This window comes from Nannospalax galili, unplaced genomic scaffold (genome assembly GCF_000622305.1).
Source record: "Nannospalax galili isolate Female #2095 unplaced genomic scaffold, S.galili_v1.0 scaffold591, whole genome shotgun sequence".
NCBI lineage: Eukaryota > Metazoa > Chordata > Mammalia > Rodentia > Spalacidae > Nannospalax > Nannospalax galili.
This window is the reverse complement of record NW_008330926.1, coordinates 3,025,576-3,048,463: the sequence shown is the minus strand read 5'-3', so window position 1 is coordinate 3,048,463 and position 22,888 is coordinate 3,025,576. Positions and strand designations below refer to the sequence as shown.

The 22,888-nt window shown below is 40.8% G+C and overlaps 1 protein-coding gene across 2 annotated transcripts in view; it reads right to left on the bottom strand.

Annotated features, from left to right (window-relative positions):
* Positions 1–22,842, bottom strand: part of Ash1l (ASH1 like histone lysine methyltransferase) — a 176,026-nt gene extending 153,184 nt beyond the window's left edge. For both annotated transcript variants that reach the window (XM_008854069.3, XM_008854077.3), the window contains exons 1-2: positions 22,582–22,842; positions 5,682–6,203 (exon numbers count right to left, since the gene is read on the bottom strand). In XM_008854069.3, coding sequence (XP_008852291.1) covers positions 5,682–6,101 — 420 coding nt within the window. In that variant the 5' untranslated portion in view covers positions 6,102–6,203; positions 22,582–22,842. The remainder of the gene's footprint in view (positions 1–5,681; positions 6,204–22,581) is intronic.
* Positions 22,843–22,888: the final 46 nt, after the last annotated feature.

Sequence of the window (22,888 nt, the reverse complement as noted above, 5' to 3'; positions counted from 1 at the left end):
ATATAAATTTTATATGACACAAATATATTATACATATAATACATTTAATATTATATATTAATTGTATAATTAAATACATTTAATTATATTACACATATAATACAATTTTAAAATGAACAATGGCTCAGCAGTTAAAATCACTGTCTGCTCTTACAGAGGAAGGGAATTCGGTTCTTAGCATCCACAGACAGCTAACAATCACCTGTAACTCCAGTTTCAGGGGATGTGACATCCTTTTCCAGCCTAAGTGTGTTGGCATGCACATGGTGAGCTTATATACATGCAGGCAAAACATTCATACACATAAGATAAAAATAAAAAAAATTTTAATGAACGATGTAAAGCACTTTGGTTTTTTGTTTTGTTTTTTGTTTTTTTTTTTTTCAGTCAGGGTCTCCTTGTAGCCCCAGCTGGTTTGGAACTCCCTATGTAGAGCATACTGGCCTCAGTCTCAGAGTTCCACTTGCCTCTACCTCCAGAGTGCTGGGATTAAAGTAATATGACACCAAGCCTGGTGACCCAGCTCTGGGGAGGCAAAGGCAGGCAGATCTCTGTGAGTTCAAGGCCAACCTGGTCTACATAGCGAGTTCCAGGCTAGCCCCCATTACAGAGAAACCCTGTCTCAAAAACACCAAAAAAAAAAAAAAAAAAAAAAAAAAAAGATACCAAGCCTGGCTAGCACTTTGTTTTCTGACTAAAATAATTTTAAAATTATATTTAGTGTGTGTTAGAGAAGGGGGGGGGGAGCGAGAGGGCACAAACATGCCACAGTGCATGCGTGAAAGTCAGAAGACAACTTGTGGAGTTGGTTCTTTCCTTATACCACGTAGATGCGGGGATCAAACACAAGTCATCAGGCTTGGTGGCAAGTGTCTGTATAGACCATCTCTCTGGCTCCTCTTTTTTGTTTGTTTGTTGTTTTATTTTCAGATAGGTTCTCACTAAGTAATCCTGGCCAACCCTGAACCTGCTATAAAGATCAGGCTGGCCTCAGATCTGTGTCAATCCTCCTATTTCTGACTTCTGAGTAGTGGTGTTACACTCATGTGCCACCACACTCACAATTTTTTAAAAAATTATTTTGTGTGTGAGAATTATTGGGGGGGGGTGCATGGACATATCATTGCAAGTAATGGAGGTCAAAGAACAACTTTGTGGAGTGGGTTATCTTCTTTCACCTTTATGTGGTTTACAGTAATCAAACTCAATAGCCAGGCTAGTGTGGCAAGTACCTTTACCCAATGAAACCATCCTGCCGGCCCCAGACACACTTTTTGTTTGAGACTCGATCTTGCTTTGGAGCTCAGGCTGACCTCAAATTCTAGATCCCCCAGTGTTCCATACCACCATGCCTGATGTTCTAGCTTGTCTTCAATTGTTGTGACGAAACACTCTGACCATTAACTAACTTGGGGAGGAAAGGGTTTATTTGATTTACATTTCCCAATTCACAGTTCATCACTTTGGGAGCCCAACTTAGGAACTCGGAGGCAGGAGCTAAGGCACAGGCCATAGAGGAACGCTGCTTACTACTGGTTTGCTCACCTAGCTCATGCTCAGCCTGCTTTTTATTTTATTTTATCTTTTTGAAACAGGGTCTTCCTGTAGCCCCAGCTAGCCTGGAACTCACTATATAGACCAGGATAGCCTTGAACTTACAGAGCTCCACCTGCTTCTGCCTCCCAAGTGCTGAAATTAAGGCATGTGCCACCACACCCAGCTCAGCCTGCTTTCATTTCGTTTTTTTTTTTAAAGATTACTAACTTGTTTAATTACTCTGATTTTGTCATTTCATTGTATTCATAAATTATAACATTGTATTCTGCACCTATAAATATGAACAATTATTAGGGAGTTAATCAAAACATTAGTAAACTTGGTTTCCATCTGTATACAGGCTCAGAAAGCTCTTCTCAGTGTGGAAATCCTGCTTCATAACCTCTGGTGCTTGATCTGCAGTAGAAGGACTTTAAGGTCCTCCTCCATGAGGCCTTTGGTTTTGGCATCTCCCTCCAAGGACAGCTGCCTTCCAACTGAAGAGTGGAGAAGCAGTGCAGGGCTCCTGCTTGTCTGGCCTCTCTCAATGCAGTGCGGGGCTGCCAAGTTACAGTGTGAACACTGATTATGCTCACACAGCAAATACATACATGACCTGAGCATTTCTTGGTGTTTAAAATTTTTACATTTAAAGCTGGGTGTGGTGGCGCACACCTTTAATCCCAGTACTCCGGAGGCAGAGGCAGGAGGATCTCTGCAAGTTCAAGGCCAGCCTGGTCTACATAGTGAGTTCCAGGACAGCTGGGGCTACAGGGAGACCCTGTCTCAAAAAGACCAAAAAAAAAAAGCTGTAAGGGGGCTGGAGAGATGGCTCAGCAGTTAAGAACACTGACTGTTCTGGCAGAAGACCCAGGTTTGAATCCCAGTGTTATGCCTGCATTTAGGTATATGCACATGTGTCAGCCTTTCTTTTTTTAAGATTTATTATTTTTACTTTGTTTTTAAAAATATTTCATTATTTTTATTTTTATGTGTATGAGTGTATTGCCTGCATGTATGTGAGTGCACCCGTGTCTTGCAATGCCCCGGAGGTCAGAAGAGGGCTTCAGATTCCCCTGGAACTGGAGTTAAGGACGGTTCATAGCCGCCATGTGGGTGCTGGGAATCGAACCCGGGTCCTCTGCAAGAGCAGTCAGTGCTCTTAACCTCTGAGCCATTTCTCCAGACCCTCAGCCTGCTTTCTTACACAAGGCAAAATGATCTGCCCAAGGGATGTACTGACCACAGTGGGGTGCACTCACATGCAAGAATAACACTCAACACATAAATTTAAAAAAGGAAATTCTGGGGGCTGGATAGATGGCTCAACGGTTAAGCGCACTGGCTGCTCTTGCAGAGGATCTGGGTTGAGTTCCTAGGATCCAAATAGCAGCTAACAACCATCCAGAACTCCCTGGGGGAATCTAACACTGTCTTCTGACCTTCTCAGGTATTGCATGACATGGGTGCACTTATATATGTGCACATAATAAAATAAAAATAAAAATATCTTTAAAAAAAATTCTAGTGAGACTGGGCCCAGTGTCACAGTCCTCTGGTCCTAGCTACTCAGAAGGGTAAGACAGGAAAGTTCAAGGCCTGCCTAGAGTACAAAGTACATTCAAGGATAGCCTGGGCAATTTGGCAAATCCTATAATTTTTTTTTTTTTTTCTTTTTGAGACAGGATCTCCTTGTAGCCCCAGCTGACCTGGAACTCACTATGTAGACCAGGCTGGCCTCGAATTCACAGAGATCCGCCTGCCTCTGCCTCCCAAGTGCTGGGATTAAAGGCATGAGCCACCACGCCCAGCATAAATCCTATAACATTTAAAAAAAACAGTGGATATACAACTCAGTTCAGTGGTAAAGCACTTGCTTAGCATGTGGGAAGCTCTGGGTTCAATCCCTAGTACCACCTAAAAAAAACCAAACACAAAATTCTAGCCAGGTAGGTTGGCCCACACCTGTAACCCCAACACTAGGAGGTAGAGGCTGGAGGATAAAGAGTTCAAGGTAAGCCTTGGCTGAAAAGCAAGATTCAAGGAAAGTCAGAGCTACAACACACATATTCATTCTCCCCAAGCCTCCACCCCCTCAGATGCCACAGCAATTCTGCAGTCTGAACCATAATTTCATGAAATATAGAAAGCACACTAGGCTGGGTATGGTGGCACACACCTTTAATTCCAGCACTCGGGTTCTCAGTGAGTTCAAGGCGCACCTAGTCTACATAGCAAGCTCCAGGCCAGTGGCCAGCTGGGGCTACAGGCAGACCCTGTCTCAAAAAGACCAAAAAACAAGAAAACAAACAAACAAAAAACAAAACACACAAACTTCACAGTGAAGAATGAATTAATGGTAATAAAGGCCAATGAGAGAACTGACTCATAACATTGTTCTCCAATCAGACCTCCACAAGCACAATGTGGCACATACCCCCTCCTCCCCAATTAAAATAAAAAACAAAAAAACAGAATGGTGCTGGTCATGGTGGCACACGCCTTTAATCCCACCACTCTAGAGGCAGAGGCAGGCGGATCTCTGTGAGTTCAAGGCCAGCTTGGTCTACATAGTAAGTTCCAGGACAGCTGGGGCTACAGGGAGACCTGGTCTCAGAAAAAGCAAAAAAAAAAAAAAACCACAATGGGGGCTGGAGAGATGGCTCAGTCGTTAAGAGCACTTAATGTTTTTGCAGAGGACCCAGGTTGGGTTCCCAGCACCAACATAGCAACTAACAACTGTCCACAGCTATAGTTGCAAGTTTCAAGGGATCTGATATCCCCTTCTGGCCTCTGTGGCACTAAGGTGGTGCACTTACATACATGCAAGCAAAACACACATACAAAAAGATTTTAAAATTAACCAAAAAAAAGAATGATAATAAGATGGGAGTGGTGGAGCACACCTGTAATCTTAGCACTTGTGAGACTTAGGAAACAGGATTTATGAATTCTAGGCAAGGCTGAGATGCCATAGCAGTCTCAAAAATAAAAAATTAGGAGCTAGGTCTTCTGTCTCAAATTTGTGAAATCAAGCAATGTTCCTGCCTCATTTTCCAGAGAAGCAAAGAGTACAGATGTATACTGTGAACAACACATATACTTTATAAAACATTCATTTTAGGGGCTAGAGAGATGGCTCAGCAGTTAAGAACACTGATTGTTCTTGCAGAAGACCGGAGTTCAAATCCCAGAACCCACATGGCAGTTAACAACTGTCCACAACTCCAGTTCCAGGGGATCTGACAGCCTCCTCTGTCTTCCTTGTTTGGCATTGCACAACACGGGTGCGCTTACCTACATGCAGACAATATACACATACACATAAAATAAAAATAATAAATAAAATATTTGTTTTTAAAATTCATTTTAAAAGACCTTTAAATGTTAGCAAATCTCATCCTTTCAATCATCTTAGAAGAGGTGTTATTGTAACCATCTTTGAGTTCACAGAGTCACTACATAAATAGGAAGACAAGTTTCAAATCTAGGTTTCCTAACTATAATCTCTAAGGTTTATTTTTCCCATGGTCACATTAGGAGCAATAATCTGAGTATGCTCCATTTAAAACATCTGCCATAATTTTACAAACACAAATGTAGACATTGCCTGTAGACCTGAGACATGGCTCAGAGGATAAATGCATTTGCCATACAAACCTGACCTGAGTTCAATCCCCAGAAACCATGTGAGGGTAGAAAACAAAAACCAAATCCATAAAGTTGTTCTATGACTTCTACATGTGTGCTGTGGCATTTATTTGCACACCTCTCACATACATATAGACACATTACACACAATTTTTTAAAGCAGATGTGATTATATATACATATATACATATACATACATATATATTATATATATATATATTTTTTTTTTTTCAGGTCTTTTTGAGACAGGGTCTCCCTGTAGCCCCAGCTGTCCTGGAACTCACTATGTAGACCAGACTGGCCTTGAACTCAGAGATCCACCTGCCTCTGCCTCCCAAGTGCTGGGATTAAAGGCATGTGCCCCCATGCCCAACGAAAAAGTTAATTTTAAAGAATTAAGATCAAACTTCCTAGAATGTGTATCTAGGTTAAGATGTAAATTAACAGAGAAATTCAAGTATTAATGATCATGCATGGCTGGAAAATTCACTTACCCACTTTGAAGGAGAGTGTTCATTCTTTTCATCTGTCATCTTCCCACTTTTAAGTGCTTTCCTTGGTTGCTTGATAGTTGTTTTTATGGCAGGTCGACATACGTAATTCTCCAAGTTCTTTGGAGGTTTTTTAGTTCTCTTGGCTTGAAGGCCAATTTTCAGTTTTAAATTTCCCTCTGAGAAGTTTGTTTCTTTCACTGAAAACTGTTGCTGTGAATCAGTCAAACCATCGTCTTTTCCTACTTCAATGTTTTTTTCTCGATTCCGCTTGCGAGGATCCTCTTCTTCTTTGGTGTTAACCTCTATTTCTACTTCTCTTTTGCTGACCAGAGTGCCAGTATTGATGGCAGAAGGACTCTTCCTTGAAAAACCTTCGGAATCAGAACCCAATCCTAACATAGCAGTATTCCTAGGGTCCATCACAAGTGTATATTATTGCCACGGAATCTTAATGAAGTTTGTACAGAACAGTGTTCCATAAAAAACAGGGTTTTCCAAAACTTGCAATCAGCATCTCTTTCTCTGCAGGATAGATAAGAAAAATTTATCAGAAAATGGAGAAATGATTAGCATGACAAATGGGCAGTAAGGACAAGTGGGACAAGAAAGTAACAAGCAATCAAAAATCACTTAAATCAAAATGCAGTTCAGAATACATACATTTTCAGTTACTTATAAAGTCACTTAAAATTTCAAACATTATCAATTTATAGATACCATGAACAAGCTATAATGTTCTCGTACAAATCAAAATTTAAGAATCACTGTTACAAAGGCGCATGGTAGCATGTATCTACAGTCATAGGCACTTCAGAGGTTAAGGCAAGAAAATCCCAAGTTTGAGGTCAGCCTAGACTATTCAGCAAGATCAGTATCTCTGTGTCTCTTAGTTTTTTGACAGGGTCTCATGTAACTCAGGTTGGCCTTGAACTTGCTATATAGCCAAGGATGATTTTGACCTCCTGATCCTGCTGCCTCCATCTCTAAAGTGCTGAGATTACAGGTGTGCACCACCAGATCTGGCTTGAGAGCCCATCTCTTAAAAAAAAAAAAAAAAATTAAGAATCAACCAAATGGGGCTGGAGAGATGGCTCATCTGTTAAGAACATTGGTTGTTCTTGCAGAAGACCAGGGTTCGAATCCCAGTACCCACATGGCAGCTAACAACTGTCCTAACTCCAGTTCCAGGGGATCTGACAGCTTCTTCTGTCCTCCTCAGGCATTGCACGACATGGGTGCACTTACCTGCGCACAGGCAATACACACACACAGAATAAAAATAATAATAAAAAAATCAAGCTAAGATAAAAATAATTTCACATATTTAGCTCTCTCTCTGTCCTCTCCATCCACACCCAACCTCCACCAGATCTTTTCTCAGCCTCTAGAATGCTGGGATTACAAATGTGCACCACCATGCCATGCATAAGAACTCCTCAATTTCAAAGGAACATATTTTCCTACATTTTAAACATAGGAAGTTTCATTAAATGAATTATTCTTAGCTGGGAATGGTGGTGCACGCCTTTAATCCCAGCACTAGGGAGGCAGAGGCAGACAGATTTCTGTGAGTTCAAGGCCAGCCCAGTCTACATAGTGAGTTCTAGGCCAGCTGGGGCTACAGGGAGACCCTGTCTCAAAAAGACCAAAAAATAAAAATAAAAAAAGAATTATTTTACTGGTTTTAAGTGGGTATCAGCATTCAAACACTTTATTTAAAAAAATCATCAGGATGTATAGGTTAGGACTCTCAGAAATAATCTTTGTTGCCTCCACACACTCTTAACTCTGAATTCATTCACAGGCATTATACTATGCCCTGAAAATAAAGTATATACTCAACAGACCCAGTTCCTATATGTGAGACTTATAATCAAGTGAAAAAAAAAACATTAAGTAATTAGGAAAATTATTAATAATTGTTTCAGTTTTTATAACTGAAAAAAAGAAATTTACATTCAGGGTTGGAGAGATGGGTCAATAGTAAGAGAGCACATGCTGCTCTTACATAGGACCTATTCTATTCCCAGCCACCTAGGTAGGCAGCTCACAAACCACCTGTAATTCTAGCTCCAAGGGGATCCAATGCCTCTGGCCTTCATGGGCACCTGTACATACACACATAGAGATATGCATATATATAACTAAATATAAATCTTTTATTTTAAAATTATTTTATTATTTTTATCTTTGTGTGAGTATATTGCCTGCATGTATGTGTTGAGCAATGCCACTGGAGATCAGAAGACAGTATCAGATTCCCCTGGAACTGGAGTTATACACAGCTGTCAGTCACCATGTGGGTGCTAAGAACTGAACCAGGGACCTCTGCAAGAGCAGCCAGCGCTCTTAACAGCTGAGCCATCTCTCCATTCCTTAAAAATAAATCTGAAAAAAAAAAGAAAGAAACTTACTTCCATTAAGTTTTCCTAACAGGAAATAGTTGGCATGTTATCAATTCCTCAAATACATAAAATGGTTTTAAAATCAGTATGCCAGGAGCTGGAGAGATGGATCAGCAGTTAAGAGCACTGGCTATTCTTGCAGAAGATCCAGGTTTGATTCCCAGTACTCACTACCTATAGCTCCAGTTCCAGGGCATCTGACATTTTCTGACCTCTGTGAGCATTGCACGACATGGGTGCCCTTACACAAATGCAGCCAATGCACTCATACGTACATAAAATAAAAATAATAAAATAAAGATCCTCAGGAAACCTGGTTAACATATAATCAGAAGGCTGACTAGTAAATACAAAGTAAACAAAATGATTCACTATTCTTCTTTTTTTTAATGGGGCTGGAGAGGTGGATTGCTCTTCTTTTTTTTTTTTTTGGTCTTTTTGAGACAGGGTCTCCCTGTAGCCCCCAGCTGTCCTGGAACTCACTATGTAGACGAGGCTGGCCTTGAACTCACAGAGATCTGCCTGCCTCTGCCTCCCAAATGCTGGGATTAAAGGCATGCGCCACCACACCCGGCCTTGGATTGCTGTTCTTACAGAGGATCCCAGTACAAACATGGCAGCTCATAACTGTCTGTAATTTGAGTTTGAAGGGACGCAACACCCTCTTTTGGCCTCCTCAGGCACTAGGAACACACATGGTACACATACATACACACATACATATATGTAGGCAGGCAAAATACCAAAAAAAAAATCTTTTTTAAAAATTGTTTACTTTTTATTACTGTGTATGTGGTGCAGGTGTTGAGAATCCCAACGCACAGCTGTGGAGGTAGGAAGACAACTTTCAAGACTTGGCACAGTCAGGCATGGTAGCACACGCCTTTAATCCCAGCACTTGGGAGGCAGAGGCAGGCAGGTCTCTGTGAGTTCAAGGCCAGCCTGGACTACATAGTGAGTTCCAGGCCAGGTGGGGCTACAGGGAGACCCTGTCTCAAAAAGACCAAAAAAAAAAAAAAAATTGGCACAGTCTTTTAATCCCAACACTTGGGGAATTAAAGACAGATCACTATGAGATCAAGGCCCTCCTGGTTTACACTGTTCCAGGCCATTTGAAGCTACAAGGAAACTTTGTCTCAGGCTCTAACTCTTGTCAGGTTTGCAGGGCAAGCACTTTTAACCACTAAACCATCTAGCTGGCCCATAATTCACTGTTGTTGATGATTAATATGCTTTCATGTCATATGTCTGGCTAGGAATATAGCTCAGCAGTGTTCTACTGCTTGTCTCGCATATGCAAGTCCTGGGTATAATTCTCAGCAATGTTAAAAAATAAATAAACAAATAAATATCCCCCCCTTCTCCCCCAATAAACTTTTAAAAACAAAAAACAACAAAAACCCAGCCAGGTCTGGGTGAAGTGCTACATGCCTATAATCCTAGAATGGGAGGTGGGAGGCAAAATAGTCAAGTTTATGGCCAGCCAAGGCAATTTAGTGAGACCTTGTCTCAAGAGCAAAACAAAATAAACAACCAACAAAACTTATGCCTGAGTAAAGATCCAGGCTCAGTACCTTGGAGAAAAAAAGACAGACTCTTATCCTTTAAACAATTATTTGGAGAGTAAAATTTTTTACACTTTAAGCATTTCTGGTCTATCGTGTGATTTCTCAACCTATAAAATACAAAGTCCTCTGTTTTATTGTTTCTGTATGAGTGTTTTGCCTTCGTGCATGTAACTGCACTGTGTGTGCAATGCCCGTGGGGGCCAGAAGAGGAAATTGAAACCCCTGGAACTGGAGTTCCAGATGGTTGTTAGCCACTATATGGACGCTAAGAACTGAACCAGGGTCCTCTGAAAGAGCAGTGAGTGCTCTTAACTGCTGAGCCATCTTCCCAGCCCCCAAAGTCCTATGTTTTTAATGATGGATTCAAGAATTTTGAAATCCCAAAAACCGTTTTTTTCTAAACTCAGTAGTGATCAAAGCTGATTTGAACTGATTTTAGTTTTAATTACCAGAACTTTTATTTACATATTTTAAGTGAATATCGATAAGTGAATATTTATATGCTATAATACAAAAATACTAAACTTTGATGAAAGAGTGCTTTTCCAAACTCTTCAAACTAATGTCTGTTTACCCAATCAACATTATACTTAACTAAAAGTCAAACAAACAACAAAAGCCCCAAACAAGTATAAAACAACCCCCCCAAAAAATCTTCTGGTATATAATGTTCTGGATAATGAAATTACAGGATTTGTTTTTTGTTTTTACTTTGATAGAGTCTCACTACCAAACCCAGGCTGGCCTTGAACTTGTGATCCTTTTGCCTCAGCCTCTCAAGACCTGGTATTACAGGCATATATCCCCATGGTCAGACCCAAAATACAGTAGTTTTGTTTTTAATTTTTTTGGTCTTTCTGAGACAGGTTCTCTCTGTAGCCCCAGCATCAGGCTGGCCTTGAACTCACAAAGATCAACCTGTTTCTGCCTCCTGAGTGCTAGGATTAAAGACGTGAGCCACAACTGCTCTGCTTCAAATGCAGTGTTTTAAATATTCAAAGGGATGTTATTTGTGAATAGCATTCTTTTGGCTTTTGGATGTATGACTACAATTAAGTTTTTCCAACCATGTGCCACGTTGTTAGGCAACTTACTTTGTTTCCACCTGTAATATATTTAATTTAAAATACAGCTGCAGGCTGGAGAGATGGCTCAGAGGTTAAGAACACTGTTCTTGCAGAGGACGCAGGTTTGATTCCCAGCACCCACACGGCGGCTACGAACTCCAGTTCCAGGGGAATCCGAAGCCCTCTTCTGACCTCCCAGGCATTGCAGGACTTGGGTGCACTCACATACATGCAGGCAATACACTCACACACATAAAATAAAATTAAAAAAAAAAAAAGTATTTAGCACTTGGGATGCAGAGGTAGGCGGATCTCTGTGAGTTCAAGGCCAGCCTGGTCTACCTAGTGAGCTCCAGGACAGCTGGGGCTAGAGGGAGACCCTGTCTCAAAAAGACAAACAAAAAAAATTTAAATACCACTGCAAGGTAAAATACAACATTCAACATTCATCCTGAATGCAGTTTTGTGATTTACCACATTCAAAATCCAGAACAAGCTAGTGAAACTTAAAATTTAGGGGACCGAGGTCAGCTGGTAGAATGCCTAGCATGCATGAAGCCTGGGTTCAATCCCTAGTACCATATAAACAAGACGTGGTGATGCATGCCTAAAACTCCAAGACTGGTGAGGTAGAGGCTGGAGAATCAGGAGAATTAGAAGTTCAAAGTCACCCATGGCTGGATAGGAAGTCTGAGGTACTCTTGATTTAACTTCTGCTTTCTAATTATTTTCCACACCAAATAGAGAGGTTTTTCTCAAAATATAAATTGTATTATGCTATTCCCCTACTGAAAACCCTTTCAGTGGCTTCTTAATGTAGCCTAACAAGGCAATTTGTGAGCTATTTTTATTATCATCTTATTATCTTCCCGTTTTCATTTTGTGCTTTTATCCTTTCAGTTAATCTATTGTTCGTCTTCATAATTTTAGGTACTTTGTACATATACTATTCTCTTTTCTAAGATCAGTTCCCTGTTCCTCCAAGTTACTTTTATATACTATGTCATAATAATAATTTTTGTTAATTACATTTATTATACATTACAACTATTTATGAATTATTTCTCTAAAATTTAAAAGTTCATAATGATAATATTTGTATGACTTATGACTATATCTAATGGTTTTGGTACAATTCTCAGATATATTCTGAGGTGCTCAGAAAATATTTGATGAATTAATGAAGAGATAGATTAAGAATGAATTGGGGATGGGGGGATGGCTGTCAGTAAAGTGCCCGCTGTGCACACAGGAGGACTTGAGTTTGGATCTCTAAGTTCCATATAAAAATTGAACTTTAAGTTCCAGTTTAGGGGTCAGAGGAGAGGCAGAGACAAGTGAATCCTTAGAGCTGATTAGCCAGTCAGCATAGCCAAATCAGTGAGCTTGAGGTTCAGTGAGAGACACTGTCTCAAAAAAGGTGGAGTGCAATTGAGGAAAACACCCAAGATGACCTCAGGCCTACACATGCACAGATCTACACGTGCTCACGGAGGCCCGAAGAAGATGTAGGATTCCCTGGAACTGGAGTTAAGTATGTGTGTTAGCCTCCATGTGGGTGCTGGGACCACACATTGGAGAGCAGTTAAGTACTCCTAACCGCTGAACCATCTCTCGGTCCCTCAAAGATTGACTTTATTTTAAATTATGTGTATGTGTCTGTGTGTGGCTGTAGACATGTGGTAAGTGCAGGTGCCACCTAAGAAGGCATCAGATGTCCTGGAGCTGGAGTTAGAGGTAGTAGTGAGCCAAATGACCTGGTTTCTGGGAACTGAACTCCATTCCTCTGCAAGAGGAGTACAAACTCTTAACTCAAGTCCTCTTTCTAAGCCCTCTTGTTTTTTAAACTAAAATATAAACTTTAAAAATGTGTGACACTGGGCTGGAGAGAGGCCTCAACAGTTAAGAACACTGGCTGTTCTTGCAGAAGACCCGGGTTCGAATCCCAGCAACCACATGGCAGCTAACAACTGTCCGTAACTCCAGTTCCAGGGGATCCGACATCCTCTTCTGTTCCCCATGGGCACTGCACGACACGGGTGCACTTACCTACATGCAGACAATACACAAATACACATAAAATAAAAATAGTATTTTTAAAAAATGTATGACATCATATTAATAAAGTAACAATGTAAACTTTAAAAATATATCATATTAGCTCTCTAATAATTAACTGAATTTTAATTTAAATGTATTTTAAACTGACATATAAGGGATGGTCAAGAAATACCTGTTAAAGTGAACAAAATCCTGACTTTGTTCTACAATTACTTGACCTTTCCCTCTCTCTACATTAAACACACAAATAACATAAATCTTTTAGTTTAAAAAGTGATGGACACCGGGCTTGGTGGCACATGCCTTTAATCCCAGTACTCAGGAGGCAGAGGCAGGCGGATCTCTGTGAGTTCAAGGCCAGCCTGGTCCACATAGTGAGTTCCAGGACAGCTGGGGTACAGGGAGACCGTTTCAAAAAGACAAAAAAAAAAAAAAAGTAGAGCAGAAGATTAGGTCAACAACTCAGGCCTTATTTATTATGGGACTATAACATAAGATGTGACAAAAGATGAAAATGAGGGCCAGAAAAATGGATTAGCAGTTAAAGGCACTTGGCGCTAAACCTAATGACTTGAAAGAACTGACTTCCACAAGTTGTCTTCTGACTTCCACATGTGTAGTGAGCACTCTCCTGCACACTTAAGCACATATACTAAATAAATAAATGTAACTTAAAAATTTTAGAGATGAGAAAATATTCACTGCTGATGGAACTTGCTGTAACTGTAGGTCTTTCTGGAATATATATTTAAATTCTAAATGATCACTTGCATTCAAGAGTTCCAGACCAACTTGAATACCACAGGAAGACCCCATTTCACAAAACAAAAATTAGGCCAAGTATGGCAAATGCCTGAAATCCCAGTACTTGGGAGGATGAAGCAGGAGGATTCATTGAGTTCAGAATCAAACTGGATTAATTGGTGAGCTCTAAGCCAGCCTGAGCTAGGAATGAGACCCAATTTCAAAAAAATTAAGTGAACGAATAAATTCTACTTTGAGAACAACCACTTAAAATGCTGTTCTCTGAAGCATTTTCACAGCAAGAATAGTATTTATTTACACTAATTTTCACATTTCTACTCATCACAATCACCACATTCTGGGACATGGTTCTAAGCAAAGGTACAGACTGTGTCCAAACATCCATAATGTTCAAAGTCAGAATTTTAAAATTCAAAACAATGTGAAATTTCATTTTTTTAAAACAGCAAGTTGATTTAAAGACTGACCAACTCAGCTTTTGTTTAATATCACTAGTATCATCTGATTTCTTTGTGGTACTTAGATTTCACTAGAAAAATCAAGAGGAAGTAAAAAACTAAAAAAATTTTAAAACAAAACGTTAATAATACCTTGCCATTATGATTAAAACAATAAGAAAAACTATAATAAACATTATTTGTCACTTGTGAACTTGGTGAAAGTTGATAATCTTTTCTAAGTAGCATAGGAACTGTTGTAATTTTTGTATTTTACTATTTATCTATTTATTTGAATATTTATCATGATTGATTTATTATTATTACATATGAGTGTTTTTGCCTACATGTATATAAGTGCACCTGTGCATGCAATGCCTAAAGAGGGCAGTAGAGGGAGTTGGAGTCCCTGGAACTGGAGTTACAGATGGTTGTTAACCACCATGCTGGTGCTAGGAAACAAATCTGGGTCCTCTGTAAGAACAGGCAGTGTTCTTAACTGCTGAGCCATCTCTCCAGCCCAGAAACTGCTGTAATTGTAAAACAAACACTTAGGTGTGGGTATGGCATACACCTTTAATCCCAGCACTCAGGAGGCAGAGGCAGGCAGATCTTTGTGAGTTTAAGGCCAGCCTGGTTACATAGCTGGAGCTACATCTCTGGAGCTACAGGGAGATCCTGTCTCAAAAAAAAGACAAAAAAATCTAAAAGCAGTGATGTCTACTCACCTAATTTTTTTTAAGTTGGGAGAGAAATTCCTATGAACAAGTAATATAGATTTGAAGTGGCTGGTGTAAGTAATTTAAGTCTACCTATCACCAAATAGACTATTTATGAAATATATGAACCTGACTATGGAGAATAATTTTCCACATAATAAAAAAACCATAGACACTTAAGTATTCACGTCTCAAAGATTTGCTTTAAAAAAGAAGCAAAAGGGCTGGAGAGTTGGCTTAGCAGTTAAGAGCACTGACTGCTCTTGCAGAGAACCTGGGTTCAATTCCCAGCACCCACATGACAGCTAACAACTGTCCTAATTTCAGTTCCAGGGCATCAACACCCTCTTCTGACCTCTGCGGGCACTGCATGACATGGGTGCACTTACACACATGCAGGCAATACACTCATACACATGAAAAAAAAAAAAAAGAATAAAAATTTTTAAAAAGCATAGAAGCAAGCCGGGCGTGGTGGCACATGCCTGTAGTCCCAGCACTTGGGAGGCAGAGGCAGGCGGATCTCTGTGAGTTCAAGGCCAGCCTGGTCTACATAGTGAGTTCCAGGACAGCTGGGGCTACAGGGAGACTCTGCTTCAAAAAAAAAAAAAAAAAAAGGCAAAGAAGCAAAATAGGGACAAAGGCTAGTAGTAAACATTGCATACTGACAACTGTTGGACTGAATGCTGAATATATGAAGGCTTGTGATATTACTTCATTGTTGCATATGTTTGAAATTTGCAGTGTGTGGTGGTTTAAATGAGAATGTCCCCCATAGGCTCCAAGTATTTGGACATTTTGTCCCCAGTTGGTGGTGCTGTTTTGGGAGATCTTAGAAGGTCATGCTGGAGGAAGCAGGTCACTAGGTATGGACTTAGAGAGTTCCAGCTGATCTGGAACTCACTATGTAGACCGGCTGGCCTCAAACTCACAGTGATCCTCCTGCCTCTGCCTCCCAGGTGCTGGGATTAAACTTTTTCAGATTTCAAGTCACTCTCTGCTTCCCGTGCCTCCTTGAAGATGTGAGAGCTTAGCTTCTGTTTCTACTCCAGTCACCTCTGCTGCCATGCTTCCCGCCATGCTTCCCTGCCATGACGAACTGTTCCATAATGAACTCCTTGCCCCTTTGGAACCCTAAACTAAATAAACTCTTCCTTTTGTAAGCTCCCTTGGTCATGGTGTTTCTATCACAGCAACAGAAATGTAATACACAGTGATAGAGCACACCTGCAATGTAAGGACTTGAGAGGCTAAAATAGAAGGATTATTGGGAGCTCAAGGCCACCATGAAATTAAAAACCCTGTCCACCAAACCAAAACTAGTAATTTTTATTTTTCCAAAACAAAGAAGGGAGTCAATGAGATGGCTCAGTGGGTAAAGTATTTGCTGCAGCTAAGCATAAAGACCTGAATTTGATCCCTGGAACTTACGTAGAACCACTTGCAAGTCATCCTCTACCACACTCACACCATGGCACAAGTGTGTGCACACACATAGAGACACAAAATATAAATGTAAAATTACCCCCCATAAATCCTCTCATCAGCAATTTGACTGACTGAGGGCAAATGATTAAAAACTACAGTAAAAACAATACATACTAAAAATAAAATTCATAAATTCTTCAAACATGAAAGTCTATGAAATAAATACAACTCTAAGATAGAAATACCATTATGTGTTAAATTTCTGTTATCATTTGAAGCCATACTCATTAATTATGTTGAGTCTATCAGACTCTGCTATTAACACCTCCCATTACCCAGTTATGAAAAAATTTTCTTTCTGAGCCAGGTGTGGTGGCACATGCCTTTAGTCCCAGCACTTAGGAGGCAGAGGCAGGTGGATCTCTGAGTTCAAGGCCAGCCTGATCTACACAGTGAGTTCCAGGCCAGCTGAGATTACAGGGAGACCCTGTCTCAAAAAGACCAAAAAAAAAAAATTTCTGGGCCAGGCAGGGTGGCACATACCCATAATCCCAAAACTTGGGACCTGGAGTCAGGAGAGTTCAAGGTCATCCTAGGATACAGGGCAAATTGCAGGCCAGCCTGGGTTACTGGCTACCCTGTCTCCAAAACAAACTAGCAAACAAACAAACAGAACATGAGATTGGCAATTACTAGCCAGGTGTGGTGGTGCATGCCTTTAATCCCAGCACTTGGGGGGCAGAGGCAGGCGGATCTTTGTGAGTTCGAGGCCAGCCTGGTGTACACAGTAAGTTCCAGGACAGCTGGGGCTAAGGAGACCCTGTCTCAAAAAGCCAAAAAAAAAATATATATTGGCAATTATTAAGATGACAAATAAGCAGAAAGGTTAACCTCTTCATACAAAGAAATACAAAAAAGGCAAAAGAGAGCTCAGTTAATGTTTATCTCAAAAGCAAGAAAACCCGAGTTGATCCTCAGTATCAACATAAAAAAAGTCAAGCATGGTGTTAGGGAGGTGGCAACAAGTAGATACCTGGAGCTAGCCTAGCCTACTGGTTGAATTCCAGAGCAGTAAAAGATAAGATCGGCAATTATTAGCCAGGCGTGGTGGCACACACCTACAGTCCCAGGACTCGGGAAGCAGAGGCAGGTGGATCTCTAAGAGATCAAGGCCAGCCTGGCCTACATAGCAAGTTCCAGAACAGATGGAGGTACCAAGGAGACCCTTTAAAAAAAAAAAAAGGACCCTATTTCACAAAAGATGGACAGAAATTAAGAAGGAATGACACCCACGCAAAGTTTTCTTCTAACTTTCTCATACGCACTCACCCAAACACACACAAAAACATAAACAAATTACAGCTAATTTTAAGGAAAACAGTAAGTAGAATTAGCAGTATAAGTATATATCAAAACAAACTAAACTACTATGACTCGAATTTCTCTTCTTTGTGGCAACCACGTTTTAAAGTATCTCATGTTAGGCCAGGCACGGTGGCACATGCCTTTAATTCCAGCAGAGGCAGGCAGATCTCTGTGAGTTCAAGCCCAGCCTGGTCTACATAATGAGTTCCAGGACAGCTGGGGCTACAGGGGGACCCTGTCTCAAAAAGCTCAAAAAAAAGAAAAAAGTAGCTCATGGTACTGGAAAGGCTGAGAGGAGGCCTCGCAGCAGATATTAAATCTCTATATTGCCTTTAAAACACTCAGACCAAAAACTTACACAACATGAAATTATCTTACTGGAAATCACCACCCAAACACATGAACAGGAATAAAAGTGAACAAATTCTCTATTAACAAAACAGTAGAAGCATAAAGGAAAATTTAGAATAATGCCATCACAAACTGCTAATACTGTAAAGTCAATACCCAACAAGATATTTAGAAATTATGCCATGTATTTTAAGATACAACTACCTAAACAACTTTAGGACATTAAAATCCTTTTCTATTCTTGTTTTGAAACAGGGTCTCACTATGTAGCCCAGTAGGCCCTGAACCTCTGTCTCAGCCTCCCAAGTGCTGGGATTATCTGGGTCTTTTTCTATTATTGAACCTTAAGAACCTGAATCACATTTTGTATTGCAAGTATTTATGTTTTGATTTTGAGGCTCTCACTAATGTTGCTCAGGTTAACCCAAAACTCACGGGCTCAGGTGGTCCTTCTAAGTAAGAAGCTCATGGTGGCTCTGGTCTCTAATTCTAATACCTGGGAGGCTGAGATGGGAAGCTGAGGCAAGGAAAGTTTGAGGGATACTATAGGCTACATTGTGAATTCCAGGCTAGCCTGGGCTACAAAGTGAGCTCCTACTGCAAAAAAAAAAATTGTGAAGTTATCGTTTATACAAGGGGTAAGATACACATACAAATCACATGAGTATGTATGTACATACTATACATGCAGATGACATATGCATAATGAAATAACGCCAAGAATATATCTACTAAGCATTGACCTCCACATGTGTACTATAGCAAGCACACCCACCCCCACACAATAATAATTTTTCAATTGAAAAAAAGAATACCAACAAAAAGTCTGTGCAGGGGCTGAAGAGATGGGTCAGCACTTAAGAGCATTAGCTGCTCTTACAGAGGACCTGGGTTCAATTCCGAGCACCCATATGGCAGCTAACAACTGTCCATAACTCCAGTTCCAGAGGAATCCAAAGCTCTCCTCTGACCCCTGTGGGCACTGCACAACACAGATGCAGGCAACACACTCATATACACAAAATAAAAAATAATAAAATATTTTTTTTAAAAACTCTTTGCAGGGGCTAGAGATGGCTCAGCAGTTAAGAACACTGGTTGTTTTTGCAGAAGACCCAGGTTCGAATCCCAGCACCCACATGGCAGCTAACAACTGTCCAATAACTCCAGTTCCAGGGGATCCAGTGCCCTCTTCTGACCTCCTCAGGTATTGCATGACATGGATGCACTCACATACATGCAGGCAATACACGCACACACATAAAATAAAAATAATAAATAAAATTTAAAAAATAAAAAAATAAAAAACTCTTTGCAGCTGGGCATGGTGGCACATGCCTTTAATACCAGTACCTCAGGAGGCAGAGGCAGGCGGATCTCTGTGAGTTCAAGGCCAATTAAGTCATAAAGTCACAACCCCTCCTCCTAGTCTGAAGAGCCCTCCATCATGCAAGTCATAAATACAACTGGTTTAGAATCTCTAAGGAAACAGACCACATATGTGACAGGTTATAACTAAGCAAAATTTCAAAAACATGAGGAGGGAGAAAATCTTTGAATTATCTCAGTCTCAATGTACGATTGGAAAAAAAAAGCCCATTTTTCGAGACTGAGAAGATACTGAAAAACAATGACGCTATAGATGCTTGTGCTATACTATATATCCTTATCAAATATAACTCAGATTCTTTATTAACACTGAGAAATGAACTGTGCAGATATATTCTGTCTTTCTTCCTATTTGGTTTTTTGAAATAGGGTCTCACACTATAGCCCAGGCTGGCCTAGAACTCACTATGTAGCCTAAGTTAACCTCAAACCCCTAATTATCTTCCAGCCTCAGCTTCCCAAATGCTTACAGGCATGAGTCACCATGCTTGGCTCTAAGGTAAATTTAAAACACTAATCCTAAAGTTCTCCTGTATTCAGATACTCTCATGGAGTCTTTTACTTTTAACTCATACCAGCATCTCTACTCCATAACAAAATGTAAGGGCAAGGGTGGGTGTCTCAAACATGACCTGAATATAAATTGGCTCTATTTCATTACAATTTAAGCTCCTGAAATTATATACATAATTCATGTGATTGGACTGATGTTCCTTTTCTAATGTTAGGTTTGCCTTTCATCAGATTTTCAGAAGGATAAGTGACTAAAAAGAAAAAAGCACCACTAATCTTGCCTAAAAAAACACCCCAAGTTCAAGCCAGACATGGTGAGATTCCAGGCCAGCTAGGGCTGTAGGGAGACCCTGTCTCAAAAATACAAAAAACTCAAAATATAGTTGAATTAAACATTCTTTTTCCATATTCATAGAGGGGATCCTTCACACAAAATTAGCCTTTCAAAGAATTCCTACTGTCAGCCAAGAAGTTCCAATATCCAAAGGAACATATCAATAATTCACAGATTCCAAAAACAGTTTACTCTTAAATGCCAAAAAGAAAATGCCAAAGAACTCAGGCATGTTGGCTCATGCCTATAATCCCAGCACTCAGAAGACTGTGGCAGGAAGATTGTACTCCTCAACTTTGAGGCAAGCCTGGGCCATATAATGAGTTCAGGGCCAGTCTGGGCCACAGAGTGACACCCTGTTTCAAAAAAGCAAAAAAGAGCAACAAAAAAAAAAAAAAGAAAGAAAGAAAGAAAGGAAAAAAGTATTCTATTTCAAATTGATCATCCTACTGAATTCAAAAAAAAAAAGAGAGAGAGAGAGAGAGAGAGAAACAAACAAACAACAGGGTCTTACTATGTAGCCCCAGCTGGCCTAGAACTTGCTATGTAGAACAGATCTACCTGCCTCCACCTCCTGAGTGTTCGGATAAAAGGTATATGCCACCATGCCCAGTTCCAGCTGAATTCTTAGTCCTGTATCCTTCTTCATTGTCCAGAAGTCCTAAACTGTCTTCAAATTAAACAGGACTTTTGTTTTCTTTTTGAAAGATAAGGTCTCATGTAGCCCAGGCTGGCCACAAACATAGGCTGGGATTGAACTCCTGATCCTCTAGAATGCTGAGATTACAGGTGTGAGCCACCACACCCAGTCTGAATAGGCTTTTAAAGGAGGATTTCTGCTTTTAATTTGTTCACTCAACTTAGTATGAACATCTCTCATATGCACCCAAGCTATTTCAAAAGTAGCATATTATGATTACTCTCATCCCAAGGTAGGGATCATTTATTGAGTGTTCCAGATCTGGTTTCAATCCCCAGAACCTCTGCCCCCCCTAATATCTCTGCTAGTATACATACAGATACTTTCCATCTTTCATACACACAAGCTAAAATGTCAGAAATGCTCACCCTCCTCCAGAAACACAAAATAGTCACAAACCCATTTCATACAGGTCAGACCAGGACCATGTTTATTACATACACATTTGACACTTTAGTGTCTTCCAAACATAATCTAACCATAATGCCCCCCTCTTTCCAAATACCCTTGTATTTGCCAATAATAATCTCCTGAGGCACTATAATACGGACAATATATTAAGTAAATTAGTAGTCAAAATATCATATAGTCCCAACTTTGTCACTAATTTAACATGTGACCTTGGAAAAGTTATCTCTTTATGCCTCAATTTTCTATTTTCCTATCATTTCACAGAGATTTAGGATCACAAAGAAACTGAAAGAGCATTCTAAATATAAAAGCCTTATGCTAATATACAGGTGTTACCACAAATCCTCACCACCAGCCCTCCCTCCATTCTTTATAGCCTGGTAGCAATTATTCTGAGCCTTCAATATTTACACAACTGACTCTATTCAAAGGCACAAAGTACTGGAAAGACCACCACTGTCTATGCCAAGTTTCTCCCTTCACTGATCCTAGCATACGTGCTATATTATCTAGTACACGGAACACATGTACACGTAAGCAACCTGGAAGGCACATTCCAACATTTATTCTTAAAATAAGCTAACTTATGCCAGACGTGGTGGCGCATGCCTGTAGTCCCAGCACTTGGGAGGCAGAGGCAGGCGGATCTCTCTGAGTTCAAGGCCAGCCTGGTCTACATAGCGAGTTCCAGGACAGCTGGAGCTACAGGGAGACCCTGCTTCAAAAAGACAAAAAAACAAAAAAAATAATAATAATAAGCTAACTTATAAAGGGAACTCCATTACACTAACTCAAACGCAGAAAAACTCTTCCAGGACACGTTTCATCCTTGCACGTACACACACAAACACAGCCGCTATAAACCAGCAGACCATCACCATCTGGTCTTCTAGACCAAAACTCTTTTTGTGTACAAACTCACCAGTGACATTAAACTTCTACCACTGAGACCACTATGTCATTTCTGCATATAGCTAGTTCTGAATGTAAGGAACACCAAGGATCTTGTCGTGCAGGTAAACTACCCTATGAAGATCATCTCCCTTGCCACTTTTGTCCCTTAAACCAACAAACTGGATCCTGGGAGATGTTCCAATCAGGCCTACGTTTACAAACTAACCTGTCAGGGGCACAGCCTACTCCGCCTCCACTCGCTTACTTTCCCGTCCCCATCCCCCAAGTTAAGAGCCCGCCTGTCAGGGACACCCCTTCACCCCCGCCTGGAGGGACTTCCCGGTAAGCTCTCAGGATCCTTTTTCCCTCCTCTCCCCTCCCCCATCCATGCCCCGCTCTCCCGGAGATCCAGGTCCGAGAGATGACAGTAGATCACATGAAGCCAAGGAGAGTACTTGGGCCTTCAAAGGCCTGCTCAAAGCGCTCTACTCACCGAGAGGCCGAGAGCGATGAGAGCAGGGAAGTGGGAAAGGGGGTGGCAGCCAGGAGCCTCGGCTTCCCGTGCTCCACACCTTATCCCTCCCGCTTGTCAGGAGGCGGCCAGCGGGCGAGCGGACTGGCGGAAAGGCGAGAGAGGAGAAGCGAAAGGCGTAGTCTAAAGGGGGGAAACCGAAGGGAGGCGGGTCCCGCAACCGAGACGGGGATCGTCTCCCCCTCCGCAAAGCAAACCCAAAATGGCGGCGGGAGCGGCGGCGGCGGCGGCGGCGACTCTCGGGAGGGAGGGAGCGATCGAAGGGCGC